Source organism: Chelonia mydas, chromosome 7 (assembly GCF_015237465.2).
Source record: "Chelonia mydas isolate rCheMyd1 chromosome 7, rCheMyd1.pri.v2, whole genome shotgun sequence".
NCBI classification, from domain to species: domain Eukaryota; kingdom Metazoa; phylum Chordata; order Testudines; family Cheloniidae; genus Chelonia; species Chelonia mydas.
The window spans coordinates 87,516,769-87,534,358 of NC_057853.1; the positions used below are offsets into that span (position 1 = coordinate 87,516,769).

General features: G+C 39.1%; 1 protein-coding gene across 4 annotated transcripts in view; it reads right to left on the reverse strand.

Moving 5' to 3' along the window:
- The window catches only part of PRKG1 (protein kinase cGMP-dependent 1), an 855,891-nt gene that overhangs the window by 110,865 nt on the left and 727,436 nt on the right, over positions 1 to 17,590 (reverse strand). For all 4 annotated transcript variants that reach the window (XM_007071587.4, XM_007071586.4, XM_043551314.1 and 1 more), the window contains one exon: positions 4,729 to 4,794. In XM_007071587.4, coding sequence (XP_007071649.1) covers positions 4,729 to 4,794 — 66 coding nt within the window. The remainder of the gene's footprint in view (positions 1 to 4,728; positions 4,795 to 17,590) is intronic.

Consider the following 17,590-nt stretch of genomic DNA (forward strand, 5'->3'; position numbering starts at 1 on the left):
TACACATGGTACAACCCTGCAATTGTGGGTAGAATTTAACCACAAGGGAAAATAAGCAAAGATACCTGGCAAATAAAAGACTACCATAAATGTTCATGTTTACCTATGCCATACCTTTGATCACAAGAAAATGGAGTTCTTGCATATGCCTTTTGGTGCTGAAAATCCCATGTCTAGGCTTTTCAACATTTCTGAAGGGTTTTGTAAGGTCAGTCAAGTGGTGATATAAACTTTGCCTTGTAGTTCACAATTCCCATGATCCTTTGGATATCTACCACATCTTTTGGCTCCTGAAGCTCTAATATGGGCTGCATATAATTTGGATAAATTTCTTTCCCACAGAAACTAACGAAGTGATCAACATACTTTATTTGTTCTGTTGTGAGCTGGCATTTATCATTCAATGTCAAACCCGCTTGCTGAAGATTTCCAAGCTCAGCATATAACTATGCCAGCTGAGCCTGTATTTCATTGATGGCGGAAAGAACATTTCTCCTCCAGCAGACATTTTTGTCAGTTTTGTTAGATGAGCATGGATCTTTATATTACCATTAGGTGGAAGCACTACGAACACTTCAGCACCCCAAGGAGTGGTTTTCCTTTATGCAGGCTGTTATCCTCATTTGCTCTGTCATCTCAAATTCTTATTTTACTTTCCCCATCAGGATAATGGAAAGGTTGCCATGACCTAGTGAGAGATGAGCTCTCAGTCCTATTAAGAATACTCCAAATGGCCAGCCTAACACACACAGCCTCTGACAATTGAAGTCCTACCACTTCTCTTCTCACGGAGGTGGTCTTACAAATTAAAAGAGGGGGTGTGAAAAGTGAGTGTCTGATGCCTGCTCAGGCTGCTCAGGGGAGGTGGGGCCCTTTAGCTGCTGGCAGGCAACTCACCCAGGAGAAGGAAAACTGAATTAAGTCCTCTGAAGACAGAAGACATATTTTTAGGGTAGTGGGCAGCAGGAGTACTCTTATAGAGAGACAGATAGAAACAGCATACACACTCCTGAGAACCAACTGGCTGGTGTAGTACCCTTGAAGGGAGAAGCAGCAGCCAAGCTGTGGGTATTGTCAGGCCTCACCAGCCAGAGACCTAGACTGTGGCAGTAGGTGACATGCTTGATCTTTGTTCATTTGCACCTTGCACTTAAAGGATGGAAATAGTTATTGCCTTTAAGGGGTGGCTCATCCAGCCTACATATAACTCCACCAGGGACTCCCAAATGTTGGGAGGGCTGTTTTGGCCTACACTGGCAGTTTGCTTGCTTCAAACCTGGCAGCTCTGGACCAATAAGATTGCAAAACAAGTGATTAACAAAAGTTTGTGAGTTGTTACTTTCATGGTGTCATCCTTAACAGGCAGGTTAAAGTGCGAAGCTGGCCAAGATGATGGTCTGAAGAAACATTAATATACTGTGCATTCAGGAGATCAGGTGGTCAGGAAATGTAACCCGAGAAATGGGTCTGGGTATAAGTTGTACTATGTAGGTGGTAGTGACAGGAGAAATGGTGTAGGAGTGGTGACTCACAATGAATTTTGTAAAATCTCCATCTTCCCTATTTGCCTTTGACAGAAATAAAAAATGGAGACCTCCCTTAACATCAAGGGTACATTTTCAGAATTACATGTGTTTTCAGCTGCATGAACTCAAATGACTTTAATGGGATCTGAGTAGCTAACATTTTGCACACTGTTCCCTTTCTCTGTGTTTCAGAATGTTAGTTTTCTAGTCTCTCGACTTGTAGATCAATAGATGTTGCTGGAGATATATTGTTCAAAGACAAACTTTACATAAACATTCAAGCTAATAATCACATCATGCTGACCAGGTTAGTTGTTTTGTTGCAGAGCATATGTTGCCAGTAATCTTTTGACACTGTGAGTACTTTATTACTTTACTAAAACAAAAGCTTCTTGAGATATGAAAGCAGTGAATGTATGGTAATTCAAGCAGTTACATGATACCATTTCGCCTACTTCATTCTATGTTCAATCCCTAACTGCCTAGCACATAGAGCTGTGTTTCACTTGGTGATTTCAGTTCACAGTGAATCATGCAAACCTTCTTTCACACTTTGATTTCTTTAGGTTTGAAATAATGTTGAAATGAGCTCATCCAAAACGTATTTGCTTTGGCCTGGGTTTGGACTTAAACCTTGCAAAACAAGACTTCTGAGTGATTTCCACCCAAACCCAAAAGTCTCACCAGCAGCTGAAACTTAACCCAATTTCACTCTGAACTTGCTCCACATTCACAAACCTCACCAAAACGTTATTTGGAACATGGCCCGTGTGTAGGATTTGTAATGGAAACTGACACACTGCAAGTCTTCTCTAGTTTGGGGTCCATGAATCCAGCAGGGTTGGAAACTTCAAATTAACAGCAGACTTCTACTGTTTTAGCTAATGGAGTAACTGGTAGCAAGACTAGGTTGTTATCCTCAATCTTACCACTAGAGGGGGATAAGATACATATTTTGTCAAATAGTGTCACAGTTATTTGCTAGACAATAGAGAACTAGTGACACTCAGGAGTCTTGGGTTCTGTTACAGGGTTTGGAAGGGAATGTGTTCTACTGGTTTTGGACCCTTCTACTACTACCGTCGCCCCATAGCTCTGTGCCCCCATGAACTCTCCGCTGTTCTCTATTTCGCTCTAGTTGCTTCCTCCTCCTACTCAGGTTCCAGGAAGGGAGCATTCAGAGTACAGGAGAAACGATATCCTTGCTCTTAATTCTGGTACCACAGCAGATCCTGGCAGTTGGAAGGAGCAGCTGCAGGGAAAGTTCTATTCAGCCCCTGCAACCCAGGGCTGGAGCATGCTCAGTACAAGCAGAAACTTGAGAGGCCTATAATTTGGCCAAATTTGTGTGGATTTTTACAAGGCTACCAAAAGACATTTTTCATTTTTCTGAGTACAGAACCCTCCCTGCCAAATTTCTAGTCCCTGCTTCAAAGCAAGGAAGTGCTAGAGCTTCTAAATAAATCTGACATAAGAATTCAACACTGGCAAAACAATATATTTTTCCATTTCTTGTTTCTGGAGATGGCTAATCATTGTTGCTGGAACTTTCCATTACAATTCAGTTTGAGGCAGACGCATGCATCAAAAATATCAGCCCAAATGGTTAAAGTTTAGCAAAGTAATAAGCTACTGAAAACAGGGTCTTCTAATGGAAATTGTCAGACAACTTATTTCTAGGCATCACTCCCAGCTCTGTCCATAATAGAGTGCACAGTATCAGCCACTGTAGGTGAAGTAGAGTCCTAATTTCCATTGGCACCTCCCTTCATGTTGCTCACATTTTCAAACAAATTCCTTTCAGGCTTAATGTTTTAATGTTTAGTTCAGCCCAAAGGCAAATATTCTTGGAAAGTGGGAACAAAACTGGTGCCTAAGTTCAGAGTTACTTGAATGTGAACTCAGTAATTGCACAGTATTTCTCAACAATTATCAGACTGCAGCATGTGAAATATCCAAATAATTTCCTGTTCTACAGGTATAGATAAACACAGGATTACCATATATGCCACAGTATAGTAGTTGTTAGTAAATGTTGACTTTTTAAATGGCAACCCCTGCATTTTCTAATCAGAAATTCTGCAGGCAGATAACTCAAAAATGACTGAAATTAGAAAAATGCAAACTTAGAACAACACTGGTGACTTTGCAAGCATAGGTAATAATATAGATATTATAACAATATAATATAGACAAATATAATCCAGTGAAAAATGAAATATATGATGTGTCTTCTAAAATTAAAGTGCAGTTTGAATAATATATAAGATGAGACAAAATCCTCTAGGTATTAATGTAAACAGTTTTTTTTACCAAGGCTTTAAATATGTACTTTGTAAACTTCAAAATAGATTTTTCACTGTACTAAGATAAGCTTCTCCACTTACTATAACATATATAAAATAATCAATTAAAAGCTGAAAACAGACTCTCTAGGGCCACAGAACTGTTATGCTTGCCTTGAGCTATAAATAGCGTTATGCAAGTACTCTTCCCTTAATTGCAGAACATTGCTAGGAATCGCCAATATATACTGTGGATTAACTACTGTCTTAGAAGTTTAAATTTAAATGTGTGATTTCTTACTAGTACGGGAACATTTTTAATGGTGAAATGAAAACATATTAGACTGGAAAATGACCAACTGGTAATATAACCCAATTAGGATTAATTTTTGAATGACTATATTTATTAATTGTACTTGCGATTAAGCTGCTAGACAAACAAAATGTCTGTACAGAATTGTTCAGATAAAATGTGATAGTTCGTCCATAGTTTTCTTATTGAATATTTGCTAAAATGAGTGGGCTAAGTAATTTCCCTTTATCGCCAGGGAATGATGACGCATACTGTCTATTTTATGTAACATATACCTGGCTTGTGAATGTGTTATGAAAGCTGCTTAGCTGACAGTCCTAACGTCCACTGTTTGTGTATATTGGCTAGAACCCCGGTGTTTTCTTAATTGTTCATAAATTAAATTGTATACAGGAAGGGTTTTTTTTAAAGCATTATTCAGTTGCAGTTTAATAATAGATAGATAAAATCTTATAAATGTATCACCCAAAGTCATTAATCAAGTTTTTAAAATGAAAGTTAAACAACATCTCCCTGCAAAATGATCAAAGTCACTAGTTAAGAACTATAATGAGTATCAGCTGAAGATATTCAGTATCGTATGATAAGAAAACAATATACTTACTCTCGGTCTATGACAAGACAAGTTACTGCTTCAGCAGCAATGACATTGGCTGTTCTGACATCTTCCCTAAAAGAAAAAAACATCTCTTAAGTAAGATATAACTTTCTGCTAACAATCTTCATAGTTTAGAGTCATTATTAAAGTATCTCATGGAAGAGATTTGTATGTTACACAGTTTTACGTTTAATCGATCACTGAAAAGTATCCATAATTCACACAAATTTTAAGCATGTTCAAGTTTCAAAAAAAATTTCATACAAATGAAATAACAGAAATATAATTGCCCTTTGTAGATAACATCAGATATTCAGTTAGGTAATGTGCCATGTTTTTCACTTTCCTAATGAGTGGTTTGTTCTTTGCCATATACTGTTTATATAAGCCAATAACAATCATAGTTGTCAGAAAATTAGATATGTACTGTATATTCAGGGCTATGAGTCATGTCTTCCCCAATAAACTACATTTCATCTGCTCCTTACTTCACCTTACAGTATCTCATTACAGAAATATAACTGAATCATTCTCAATAACTAATGACTTTTAGAGCTAAATAGTCACTGTTTTGTGCGTAGTGTGGAAGGTAGGGAGAGAAGGATTCCCAAAGCTTCCAGTCTCTTGGGTGTCCTGTACTAGGGCTAGGAAAATCACAGGCCAGGCACTTAAGTGAGTCCAGGGATTATTTCTTTAGTGCACCCTGGATGCACTCACTCCCATCCACACAATGTTGCTCCTTGGGATGGGTGCAAAATACAGCATGCTACATCACATCCAAGGCATGGTTCAGTATGAACTCTCCACTCTGCACATTAGGGAGCTTGGGAAGGGATGGTGCCTTGTGGGAGGCTCAATTAGTGTGGGATTTTCAAAAGCCCTCAGCATTGGCCTAACTCTGGTCCCATTGGTATTAATGGGAGTTTTACTATAGATGTTAGTGGAAGCGGTTAGGCCATTTCTGAGCATGTTTGAAAATCCCGCTCTCATTTTTAAGGAGTACTTGTGGCACCTTAGAGACTAACCGATTTATTTGAGCATAAGCTTTCGTGAGCTACAGCTCACTTCATCGGATGCATACTGTGGAAAATACAGAAGATGTTCTTATACATACAAACCATGAAAAAATGGGTGTTTACCACTACAAAAGGTTTTCTCTCCCCCCACCCCACTCTCCTGCTGGTAATAGCTTATCTAAAGTGATCATTCTCCTTACAATGTTTATGATAATCAAGGTGGGCCATTTCCAGCACAAATCCAGGTTTTCTCCCCCCCCTGCCCCCCACAAACCCACTCTCCTGTTGGTAATAGCTTATCTAAAGGGATCACTCTCCCTACAATGTGTATGATAATCAAGGTGGGCCATTTCCAGCACAAATCCAGGTTTTCTCCCTCCCCTGCCCCCCACAAACCCACTCTCCTGTTGGTAATAGCTTATCTAAAGGGATCACTCTCCCTACAATGTGTATGATAATCAAGGTGGGCCATTTCCAGCACAAATCCAGGGTTTAACAAGAACGTCTGAGGAAGGGGGGGGGGGCGGGGTAGGAAAAAAGAAGGGGAAATAGGTTACCTTGCATAATGACTTAGCCACTCCCAATCTCTATTCAAGCCTAAGTTAATTGTATCCAATTTGCAAATGAATTCCAATCCAACCTCCAAATTCAACCTTCAAATCAGCAGCACTGCTATGGGTACCCGCATGGCCCCACAGTATGCCAACATTTTTATGGCTGACTTAGAACAATGCTTCCTCAGCTCTCGTCCCCTAATGCCCCTACTCTACTTGCGCTATATTGATGACATCTTCATCATCTGGACCCATGGAAAAGAAGCCCTTGAGGAATTCCACCATGATTTCAACAATTTCCATCCCACCATCAACCTCAGCCTGGTCCAGTCCACACAAGAGATCCACTTCCTGGACACTACAGTGCTAATAAACGATGGTAACATAAACACCACCCTATACCGGAAACCTACTGACCGCTATTCCTACCTACATGCTTCCAGCTTTCACCCTGACCACACCACACGATCCATTGTCTACAGCCAAGCTCTGCCATACAACCGCATTTGCTCCAACCCCTCAGACAGAGACAAACACCTACAAGATCTCTACCAAGCATTCTTACAACTACAATACCCACCTGCGGAAGTGAAGAAACAGACTGATAGAGCCAGAAGAGTTCCCAGAAGTCACCTACTACAGGACAGGCCTAACAAAGAAAATAACAGAATGCCACTAGCCGTCACCTTCAGCCCCCAACTAAAACCCCTCCAACGCATTATTAAGGATCTACAACCTATCCTGAAGGATGTCCCAACACTCTCACAAATCTTGGGAGACAGGCCAGTCCTTGCCTACAGACAGCCCCCCAACCTGAAGCGAATAATCACCAGCAACCACATACCACACAACAGAACCACTAACCCAGGAACCTATCCTTGCAACAAAGCCCGTTGCCAACTGTGCCCACATATCTATTCAGGGGATACCATCACAGGGCCTAATAACATCAGCCACACTATCAGAGGCTCATTCACCTGCACATCTACTAATGTGATATATGCCATCATGTGCCAGCAATGCCCCTCTGCCATGTACATTGGTCAAACTGGACAGTTTCTACGTAAAAGAATAAATGGACACAAATCAGATGTCAAGAATTATAACATTCATAAACCAGTCGGAGAACACTTCAATCTCTCTGGTCACATGATTACAGACATGAAAGTTGCGATATTACATCAGAAAAACTTCAAAACCAGACTCCAGCGAGAGACTGTTGAACTGGAATTCATTTGCAAATTGGATACAATTAACTTAGGCTTGAATAGAGACTGGGAGTGGCTAAGTCATTATGCAAGGTAACCTATTTCCCCTTGTTTTTTCCTACCTCCCCCCCCACCTTCCTCAGACGTTCTTGTTAAACCCTGGATTTGTGCTGGAAATGGCCCACCTTGATTATCATACACATTGTAAGGAGAGTGATCACTTTAGATAAGCTATTACCAACAGGAGAGTGGGTTTGTGTGTGTGGGGGGGGAAGGGGCGGGAGGGGGGAGAAAACCTGGATTTGTGCCGGAAATGGCCCACCTTGATTATCATACACATTGTAAGGAGAGTGATCACTTTAGATAAGCTATTACCAACAGGAGAGTGGGTTTGTGTGTGTGGGAAAAAAGAGGAGGGGGCGGGGGGGGGGGGGGGAGAAAACCTGGATTTGTGCTGGAAATGGCCCACCTTGATTATCATACACATTGTAAGGAGAGTGATCACTTTAGATAAGCTATTACCAACAGGAGAGTGGGTTTGTGGTGGGGGGGACCTGGATTTGTGCTGGAAATGGCCCAACTTGATTATCATACACATTGTAAGGAGATAAGCTATTACCAGCAGGAGATTGGGGTGGGGGGAGAGAAAACCTTTTGTAGTGGTAAACACCCATTTTTTCATGGTTTGTTTGTATAAGAACATCTTCTGTATTTTCCACAGTATGCATCCGATGAAGTGAGCTGTAGCTCATGAAAGCTTATGCTCAAATAAATTGGTTAGTCTCTAAGGTGCCACAAGTACTCCTTTTCTTTTTGCGAATACAGACTAACACGGCTGTTATTCTGAAACTCTCATTTTTAAATCCTTCTTCAGGAACTAAAATGTGTCATTTCAAACCCTACATTCACCTAGAAATACATTTAGTTTACTTTCTGAATCTTCATTAATGAATCCTTCAATCTCCTGTTCTACATCATACTGCAATACATGGCTACAGATCATAACATTTGATTTCAGTCAAACAGGTCCATGACTTGAGTTAAGCCCTTAGCTGTTCATTAGTCCTAACTGAAGCTTAGAATAAATGCCACCCTAGATGCCATTTTTTCTTCATAAAAAGAGACTTTAACTGTATTGAAATTTACAAATTATAAAGTGGTAAAAATAGAGATGGTTATGGTTTCAGTTTACATTGGTTAACTAAGTCATTATTTTTACAGATGAAAATTCATTGGCAATTGAGCTGGATGCTCCTCATTCCTGTGCACCCTGGTTAGTCTTTCTAACCTGTGCAAAGTGGGTGTAAAAGTCTACAACTGGTACTCGTCAGAGTCTTCTTTTTTAAGCACACTCTTCACATATGCATAAATGATGACAAAATAGTGGTGAATCAGGCCAGAACATGATATTCATAAGTTTGGAAAAACTCCGTGTATTGAGCAAGGAGATTCATTTCTTGTCAATTTAAAAAAAAACCAAAAAACCACACATGAAATGCATTTACATGGTGCGTCATATTGTAGCAGGAGCAGTGAAATTTATGCTGGTCTCTTTGTAATACTGTTTTGATATACAATTACGAAAGCAAAACAATATTAACATTAGTTTATGAGGACCTAATCATGAAGCTGATTTTATGTTAAATTTAAAAGCCAAACAATTAAAATTCATGTAATTGGAGACTCTTGTATCATTGCCATACTATGAAGCTACAACATTAAATAACACTGGGGAAATTACTTTGGTGCAAGTCTCCAGGCCATTAAATGATGCCATAACATTTTCATTATATGGGACTTCATGATGGAATAACTATTACTCTGAATCTATGGAGACACTGTTCAGCCAAAGGGGATGCTGCAGAAGAAAAGCAGGTACTCCCTTCCTGCAGAAACTGAGAAAACTGCCTCCACAACACTCAGCTTCTGCTGAAGAAGAGTCTTTATTAGGTAAAAATGGAACAATATCCATTCAGTTGTCTATATGCTACTGTGGCACGACTATTTTCAAAAAAGGAAATCATGCCATTACTATTATGTTAAAAATCTTAAGGTTCTGACCACCCCACAACAGGAAGGAAATTATTGTTGCTGTAGCACCACTACCTGCATAATGTTATGTTTCCTTACTGTAGCGCATATGCCCTTTTATCGCGGATTCTGTTAGCTTGTATGCCATACAGTATGTACTGCCTTGAACAAACAGATTTATTGGAACTGAACAGAGATAGGAAAGCTCAGAATTTCCTTGCTTTTTTCAGCATTTTGTAAGAACCTTTGCATTACTATACTGTAAGTTTTGTGCTAAATCATTTTTAAAAGGATATCATATACTTGGCCAACTGCCACATTACGGAGTTTATTTAACTGGTGTTCGGCAATCCTGTTCTAGTTAAGATTAAATGCCTATTCAAACTTTCAAAAGCAGAAGAAAAAGACTATTTGTATTCTTAGCAGTACAGAAACATTAGTACAAGTACAGTATAATATGCATATCAACTTTAAAATACAGTACATATATTGATCCACAACATATGTACACATTAATACCCATTCTCTTACTATTATGCTAGTTAATGTTAAGGTTATAAAAATTGCATTCACAGCTACAAACATGCAACTGATTAATAAAACTTTAGACTTATGCTAAAATAAGTTTTCAGTCAAAAGTTTTTAAAAGTGTGCCACTTAAAGGTAGCCATTAGCTACAATGCAGAACAAGCAAACAATCCAACATGAAATATTTTTTAAGTATTGTTTTGTGAACACTGACTCTGATATTTTCTCAACTTCATCATTGGACTCTTCCTCACTACTTCCCGAGAAACAGCAGTCTTCATCGGAAGAATCACTTTTACTGTCTGAATAATCCATAGGCGATGTTCGCATCCACCATTTGCCTTTATGAAAACTGCTGTTTCTTTCTGCCCAGCTCCTGCATCTTGTCCTCTGGACTAGCTCTGGAACTTAAAACTTCTAGGCTTGGAAAAGGTCACAGCTGCTGTGGGGATATCTACTGTGTATCACTGGGAACTGTAAGCAGAGTATATTGCTCAGCCACAAAGAAGCATATAGTTAATGCAAGAAGGCAGTATTCTCATCACTGGTACTCTCTCTTACAGCTCTGGTGCAATGTGCCTGCTGTCAACAGACGTAGTAGCAAATCCTTTCTGCCAGGACATACTTAAGCGGACACCTGTTAACCTGCACATAGGGACAAACTAATCTGAATGCCAAAACCTTTTATTATTTGTTTGAATCAAGCTCAGCAGTTTCATACAATGCGACAAACGTTATGTCTCAAGTTACAGGGTCAGCAGGATTCTTCCCCAAATTAAGATACTTGATAAAATGAACAGAAAATTCTAAAAGGAAAAATATGATCCAAGTTTACTAGAACTTTTAAAAGTGTATTATATCACTTTAAATCAGGGTACTACTACTGAAATTCATGTTAAGGGTCATTTTAGAGGAGAATAGGTGTGCATACAGGTAGATTTCACCTTTTAGAGCTGGGTGATTAATTCGTTATGTATACTTCAGTGAATTTAATCATTTTTCTGCTGACAAATTGCCTACAAACAACCATTTTTAAACATAGTTGTGAATAGTTTCTGTGACTAATTCTTGGTCTTCCAATGAACGGCTCATGAATATAGTGAAATATTTCATATGTGAAATTTGCAGTTTTGATTGGAGACATAGATTACATGGTACATTTCTGTTCTCTGATTATATTTACTTAGGGCTTCTCTACACTGCCCTGCAGCTTGGACTATAGGGGTGTGAATAGGAGGATGCACCAAACTGCAGTGTGTAACTCCCCAGTGTAGATGTTGAAGGTATGAATGAAAAGGTGCTTAGTCCTCATTAATATAATCCGGTTTGAATAAGATTACATTCGTGTGAATTAGGAACATTTTACCTTGTGCCAGCAGTATCCACACCGGTGAGTTACAGTGCAGTACTTTGGTGCACACTGTTATTCCCACCCCTGTACGCTGAACTGCAGGACAGTGTAGACACAGGCTTACAGCCGTGCCACTGTACCGCTCTTTGCTGGCGGGAGAGAGCTCTCCTGTTGGCATAATTAAAACACCCACAATGAGCGGTGTTTGCTATGTTGGCAGGAGAGCCTCTCCTGCTGACATAGGGCCATCCACACCAGCACTTTGTCTGTGAAACTTATGTCGGTGAGGGGTGTTTTTTTCACACCCCGACTGACAAAAGTGCTAGTGTAGACAAAGCCTTAATTTGTAAATTTTGGGGGGCAGAAACTGTCTTTTTGTTCTGTGTTTGTATAGCACCTAGCACAAAGGGGTCTTGGTCCATGACTTGGCTCTTAGGTGTTACCATAATACAAAATAATCAAATTAATGTAATCCTAAAAACAAATTGTACTGAAATAGACTATTTATTCAGTGAATAGTTTGCTTAAAATTTGCTGTTGTGTTACCAGTAAACTCAGTTCTAGAATATTTGTGGAAAGTGAACACAAAAAAATGGTACAAACACAATTAAGCAATTCATTTAAAAATGTGAATAACTCTTAAAATGTTTTACAGTATTCACCAGCACTAATAATGATCAGAGGATTCAAAATTCTCTCTCCTTTCATAGAAAGTGAAAAGTGGTACATGGACCATAAAAAGACTGAGTCTTCAATAGATTGTCACACTAAGGGTATGTCTTCACTGCAGAGTTAACTTGTGTTATCCATGCTCCTCTTGAGTTAGCCTAGCTTGAGTGGAACAACACTACAGCTAGGCAAAGTGATTAAAGCAAAGTGATTAGCAGCACAAAGTGACTGGATTAGCAGCTGATGAATTGAGCTAACTCGAGCTGTAGCCCGCAGCTCTATCCTCACTGCATTACTATCTCAAATGTCAGAAACACCCAGGCTGCAACCCATGCTCCATAACAGGCCAACTATCTTCAGTTTAAAGCACTGCTTAACTGGAGATAGAGATTTTGGTATGTGGATGAGAAGAGGGTTAAGGGCAACACCTGAGTTATACTGCCAGATAATACTGCAGTGAAGACAAGTCCTGTAAAAAGTTACCTACTAATTAGAGCTGGGCAGGAAATGTTTTTTCCCCCATCCTGCAAGAGCTTGAGATTTTTTTTCTTGTCCTAAATTGGGACACAGTAGAAATATTGAACATTTTTGTGCATCAATATTTTTTTTCTAATTTCTACTTGCTTTGACTTATCTCAAATGACTCATTCTACAAACTTCAAATCAGGTATATTAAGAAAATCTTGACAAGAACTAGTGCACAGGATCAGTGATGAAATAAAGAAAGGTATCTTTGGGAAGTTATACATTAGCATCTTAGCTACATCAGAATGTTGTTCCTGAAAAAGACTAAGAAGTTTCCCTATGACTGGTGAATACCGAAGCTTTATTTCCTTCTTTTTTTATTTAAAAACTAAGGGTAAAATTTTCAAAATCATCTGAATGACTTGGAGCCTAAGATCCATTTTCAAAAGTAACGTAGGTGCTTGAAAATTTTGACCTGGCCCTTTTCTATGTAGCAAGAGCTTTCAAAATGCAAACCAATCATGTGAAGTAGTACCTTCCTCCAGGAACAGTCCTATGGAAAGGGTATCAGATTCGGACCCTAAAATGGGCTGTCATTGTAATTTTTCTGAAAATAAAAGTGGAAAAATCACAGCTCACAAGCTGGGCACCTGCCATTAGCTACCAGAAATCAATTTACTGCTCCTGGCACCTTCTCTTTTTGCCATCCCAAACAAAGGAAGCATGGATCAGTGGAATTTTCATTCTTCATATGCGCTCCAGTTTCCTTCGGTTTTTGCTCTTAGCTTCAGCGTCTGTGCTAGCAGTGCTATCAGAAGAAAGGCCCTTGGCCCTTCCCCAGGTCATTGGCCCTTCCCCAGTACAAAAACCAATGTAGGTTGCCACCACATCTCTTTGGGGAAATGAAGTCGAATTACGAACAATATCTCCTGAAGGCATTGCTGCCTGAAGGTTGCTGAAGATCCTAAAAAGTGAGCCTTTGCTCCCAGGCCTATCCACCATGCCACATTTGGGAAGTAGGGGGAAGAAAGAGAGGAAATAGATCTAATTTACATAAAACCCCGTGAATATAATTTATGCCACATTTCCTAAAAACTTTTTTATTATTTGTTACTGAAATATGGTTAAGCATAGATCTCCAACTGAACTGTAATGAAGGGAATGTAACTATTCTTTTAGAAACCATCTGTGCATAACAAGCTACCATGCAATATTAGCAAAATTCAATTTGTATCCAACAAAGCAGAGCCACATTAAATCTCGTACAGCAGGCAATTACTGGTCACTAGTGTGTAATTCATAGTCCCCAAGGGACCTGTAGTTTAGGTGCTTCTGAAATGCCTCTACTACTATTTAGAGATATCCTCTCTTCTAAAGCCAAAGAGGTCTTTTAAGCTGCTGCCCGCTGCAAGACCACTTCCCATATTATCCTGCAAATCAGGAGTACTTCAGTAGGTCCAAGTCAAATTCTTCCCTTGTTTTATGTGTTGCAAGAACTATGCTTTTTGTGATTGTTTACACTTTTAAAAAGATTTCCCCCTATAAACTGGGGATATGTTTCTAAATATTATAGTTTCCTATAGACATAAAATGTTTTTTTATTCTTGCCTGAATTTATAAAATTAAACCATGGAAGACCATGTTCTTTCACAATGTTGAAAAGAAAAAACAATGTAACAATGTCTGCTGTAAAGTTATATCATCTGTCATGTATTCTCATAAAGTATATAGCAGTGCAGATGCTGGTAAGAAAACCTTGGGGATACATTCTCACCTTGATGCCAATGTCTGAGCATAACTCTGTTAGCCTAAATAATAGTTATACACCTAAATCAGTGTGTAATCAAATATGGAAATAAATGTTCATCGAAAACCTGTGAAATGTGCAACCTGAAAAAGCTTCCGCTGTAATGAAGTATGATTTTTTTTTATCTAAGATACAGAATTAATAAAATTGCTGTAGAAGAAATGCACTCAATGAAATTACAACTTTTTGGAAGAAATGCAATCCCAGAGAAACTTGGTTATGAAACACCGCCAGACTGAAATAACATTAGAGGCAACACTATGTACATTGCTATATAATTAGCTCATACAACAATTCACACCTGCTTTGGAAAAGAAAAACATTTCCTTCAGCCCACCATTTCACTTCAGTCCAACAACAAAGTTTTACAGGCATTATTTATAGCTTCCTTTCCTCTACTCATTAAAATTAAGTTTTATGATTCACTGTATAGGCTGGAAAAAATGTACCAACCGCTTACAGTAATTCATAGCTCTATTCCATCTGGTAGAATATAAATAGTACTTACTCTGGACTCCTGTATCAAATATTTAGCTGCATTCACAGTGGATTCCAACTGAAAAGATTTAGCCTCAGGGAGGATTTTATAGGAAAGAGAGATAGCTGTGTGTGCTCCTTCTGACTGTTGTTATTTTAACGCTTTTAAAGTTAAAGATTTGGGGGTCATATTGAAACAGTTTTTCCAGGAACCCAGCAAGATAACAGGTATTTCTATCCAAAAATTCTGCTCTTTCCCTTACTCTGCTGGAAGCTTCTAAAATCATGCTGAGACTCCAGACACTTACTGCTAATATCACAGTAAATTTTAATTCAAAAATCCTACTACAAAGGACGCTCTGAAATCCTGCCAAGATTGTATGTAAGACCTGTGAATTACCTTTTGTTTCATGACAATTATGGATATTATTTTATAAAGAATGGATCATAGGAAAATGCTAGGGTGCTTTTGATTCTTTTTTGTTTGGTGAATGATGCAAATTAATTCCAGTGTATTAGAAATGTCTTATTTTAAATATTTTATCCAAAAGCTCTAAAAGAAAAATATTATGACTTTGTAATGATTGTATTTATTTTTAAGTATTCATATTTATTTGGAAGGCAGGGTGGCCTTCTTGACAGAGCCCTGGATTGGGACGCAGGAGGCCTGGGTCTATTCCCAGCACTGCCACTGGCGTGATGAGCGACCTTGGGCAAGTCACTTCACTGATTTTGCCTCCATTTCCCTGTCTATATAACAGGGATAATGTTACTTACCTCCTTGGGAAAGCCATTTGACATCTATGGATGAAAAGCCTTATAGAAGAGCTAGGTATTGTTATTATCCAACAGTAGATCTGAAATTACAGAGGACTGAATTATGTAACCAAAGTAATGATATTTTTTGAAATAGAGGGGTTTCATTTATTCTTATTGTCCCCATCATTACATATAAAGGGAATTAATACAAACAAGCGTTGGCAGTAATTGGTACAAATTAAACTGACCCTAACTTCTACTACCTGGACTCAGTAATGGGATGTATACTCTTCCAAAACTCAGGCTTAAATTAAAAAAAAAAAAAAAAGTCAACATGAACAATATGTGTTGCACTGATTCCCTAAAATTGTTAATCTTGGGCTGCGGTAAAGAGTAAGAGGGAGCAAGTTTCAGTGCCAAGATTTTTCCACTAAAAATGGCCTGAAGCCATGCCCCAGGAGTTCAGCCATGGGGGACAGACAGCAAGACTTGTACAGCATAATGTAACAGCCATAGCGGGGAGAGTGGAAAAGGCAGTCTTTCAGATGCCTAGGATTCAGACTATTCAAGACTTTACAGATGATAACCAACAGCTTAATTTGTATCTAGTTGTAGGCCAAGTGCTAATGCAGAGTGCTATGCACTGACTCAGAACTTAGATGCTATGTATTAGAAACACCCAGCAGGCAGGAACATAGAAAGCTTCCCTGTCACCAAGACCTCATCCTTACTAGGAGAAAAGGTGTATTCTTAACATAAGTTAACTAAATACAGGGAAAAATGTTAGTGAAGACGAAGCAGTTTGTAGTTTTCACATGACTTATCAGGTCAAATAAACCCTGGGCTCCCCCACAGTTTTCAACTTAAGCTGCTAATATGGATGAAAACAAAAAAACTGCCTGGTTTTCATTAGAATTTTACTTTGTGTTAGTTAACTCAAGTTGGGAGCTTATCTTTTTCCAACTGAAGACAAAGCCTAAGAACTAGCTCAGCAGCTGTAATTCATGGGTCTGCTCCAGAAGGCATCACAATTATCACTAATATCTCTGAACAAAGGTAAGGTAAATGCAGCCTAGACCCAAATAACATCTGTGAATTAAAAATAAAAATGCTTCTCATTTGCCATGCTACTTTCCACTTCTCTGGGGTGAAGCTTCACTACCTCTCCTCCTTCCCACAGCACACCAACAGCACAGTGCCCAGATGTGTCAACACCACTTGGTGTACTGTGGGAACTTTGCACAACTCCAGACCTTCACCAACAGCTCATCTTAACTCAGTCCCCTTGGAACTTGAGCACTCTTGCCTCTATGTACATACCTATCTCACCACTCCCAATTGAGCCAACATCAATCTTGCATCCTTCCCCAACATAATTTGCAATAGGAAGAAATAAATAGAGGAAATGCCAGCAAAAGCCTGAAAAGATTATCAGTAAAAGCTATATCCAAACTCAGTTCAATCAGTAATCATCACAGCCCCATGGGCCTGAGACAATCATGACCTGAGCCTCATGCTAATCGTTGTAAGATCTGGAGTCAATAAGCTTGTCCAGCCTCCTAATTTTGTATCTTCTCTCTCCCCATATCTTCATTTTTTATGACAGGTAAGTGGGGTTCACACTGAAGATGCTTAGACACGGGCTTTTTTCTAATCTATTCCAGAAATGTATTCCACAGTTTAAGATCAGCCACCAAGAATATCTTGCCTCCAACTCCAGAAGATTTTCTTCCTAGGCTGTAACGATGCGGCCTCTGGTGGGACACAACTGAGAGTATCAATTCAGGACAAATTGCTTCGAGCAGGGCATTCACAGCTCAAGGCTCGGTGTCCTTTATTATTAAGGCACACCAAACCAACCAAACAGAGAGGACTTCGGTTTTACCCCAATGGCTAACCAGAAGTCATATAAGCAATTCCCTCAGATACTCCAGTTCCAGCACCATAGAATCATAGAATATCAGGGTTGGAAGGGACCCCAGAAGGTCATCTAGTCCAACCCC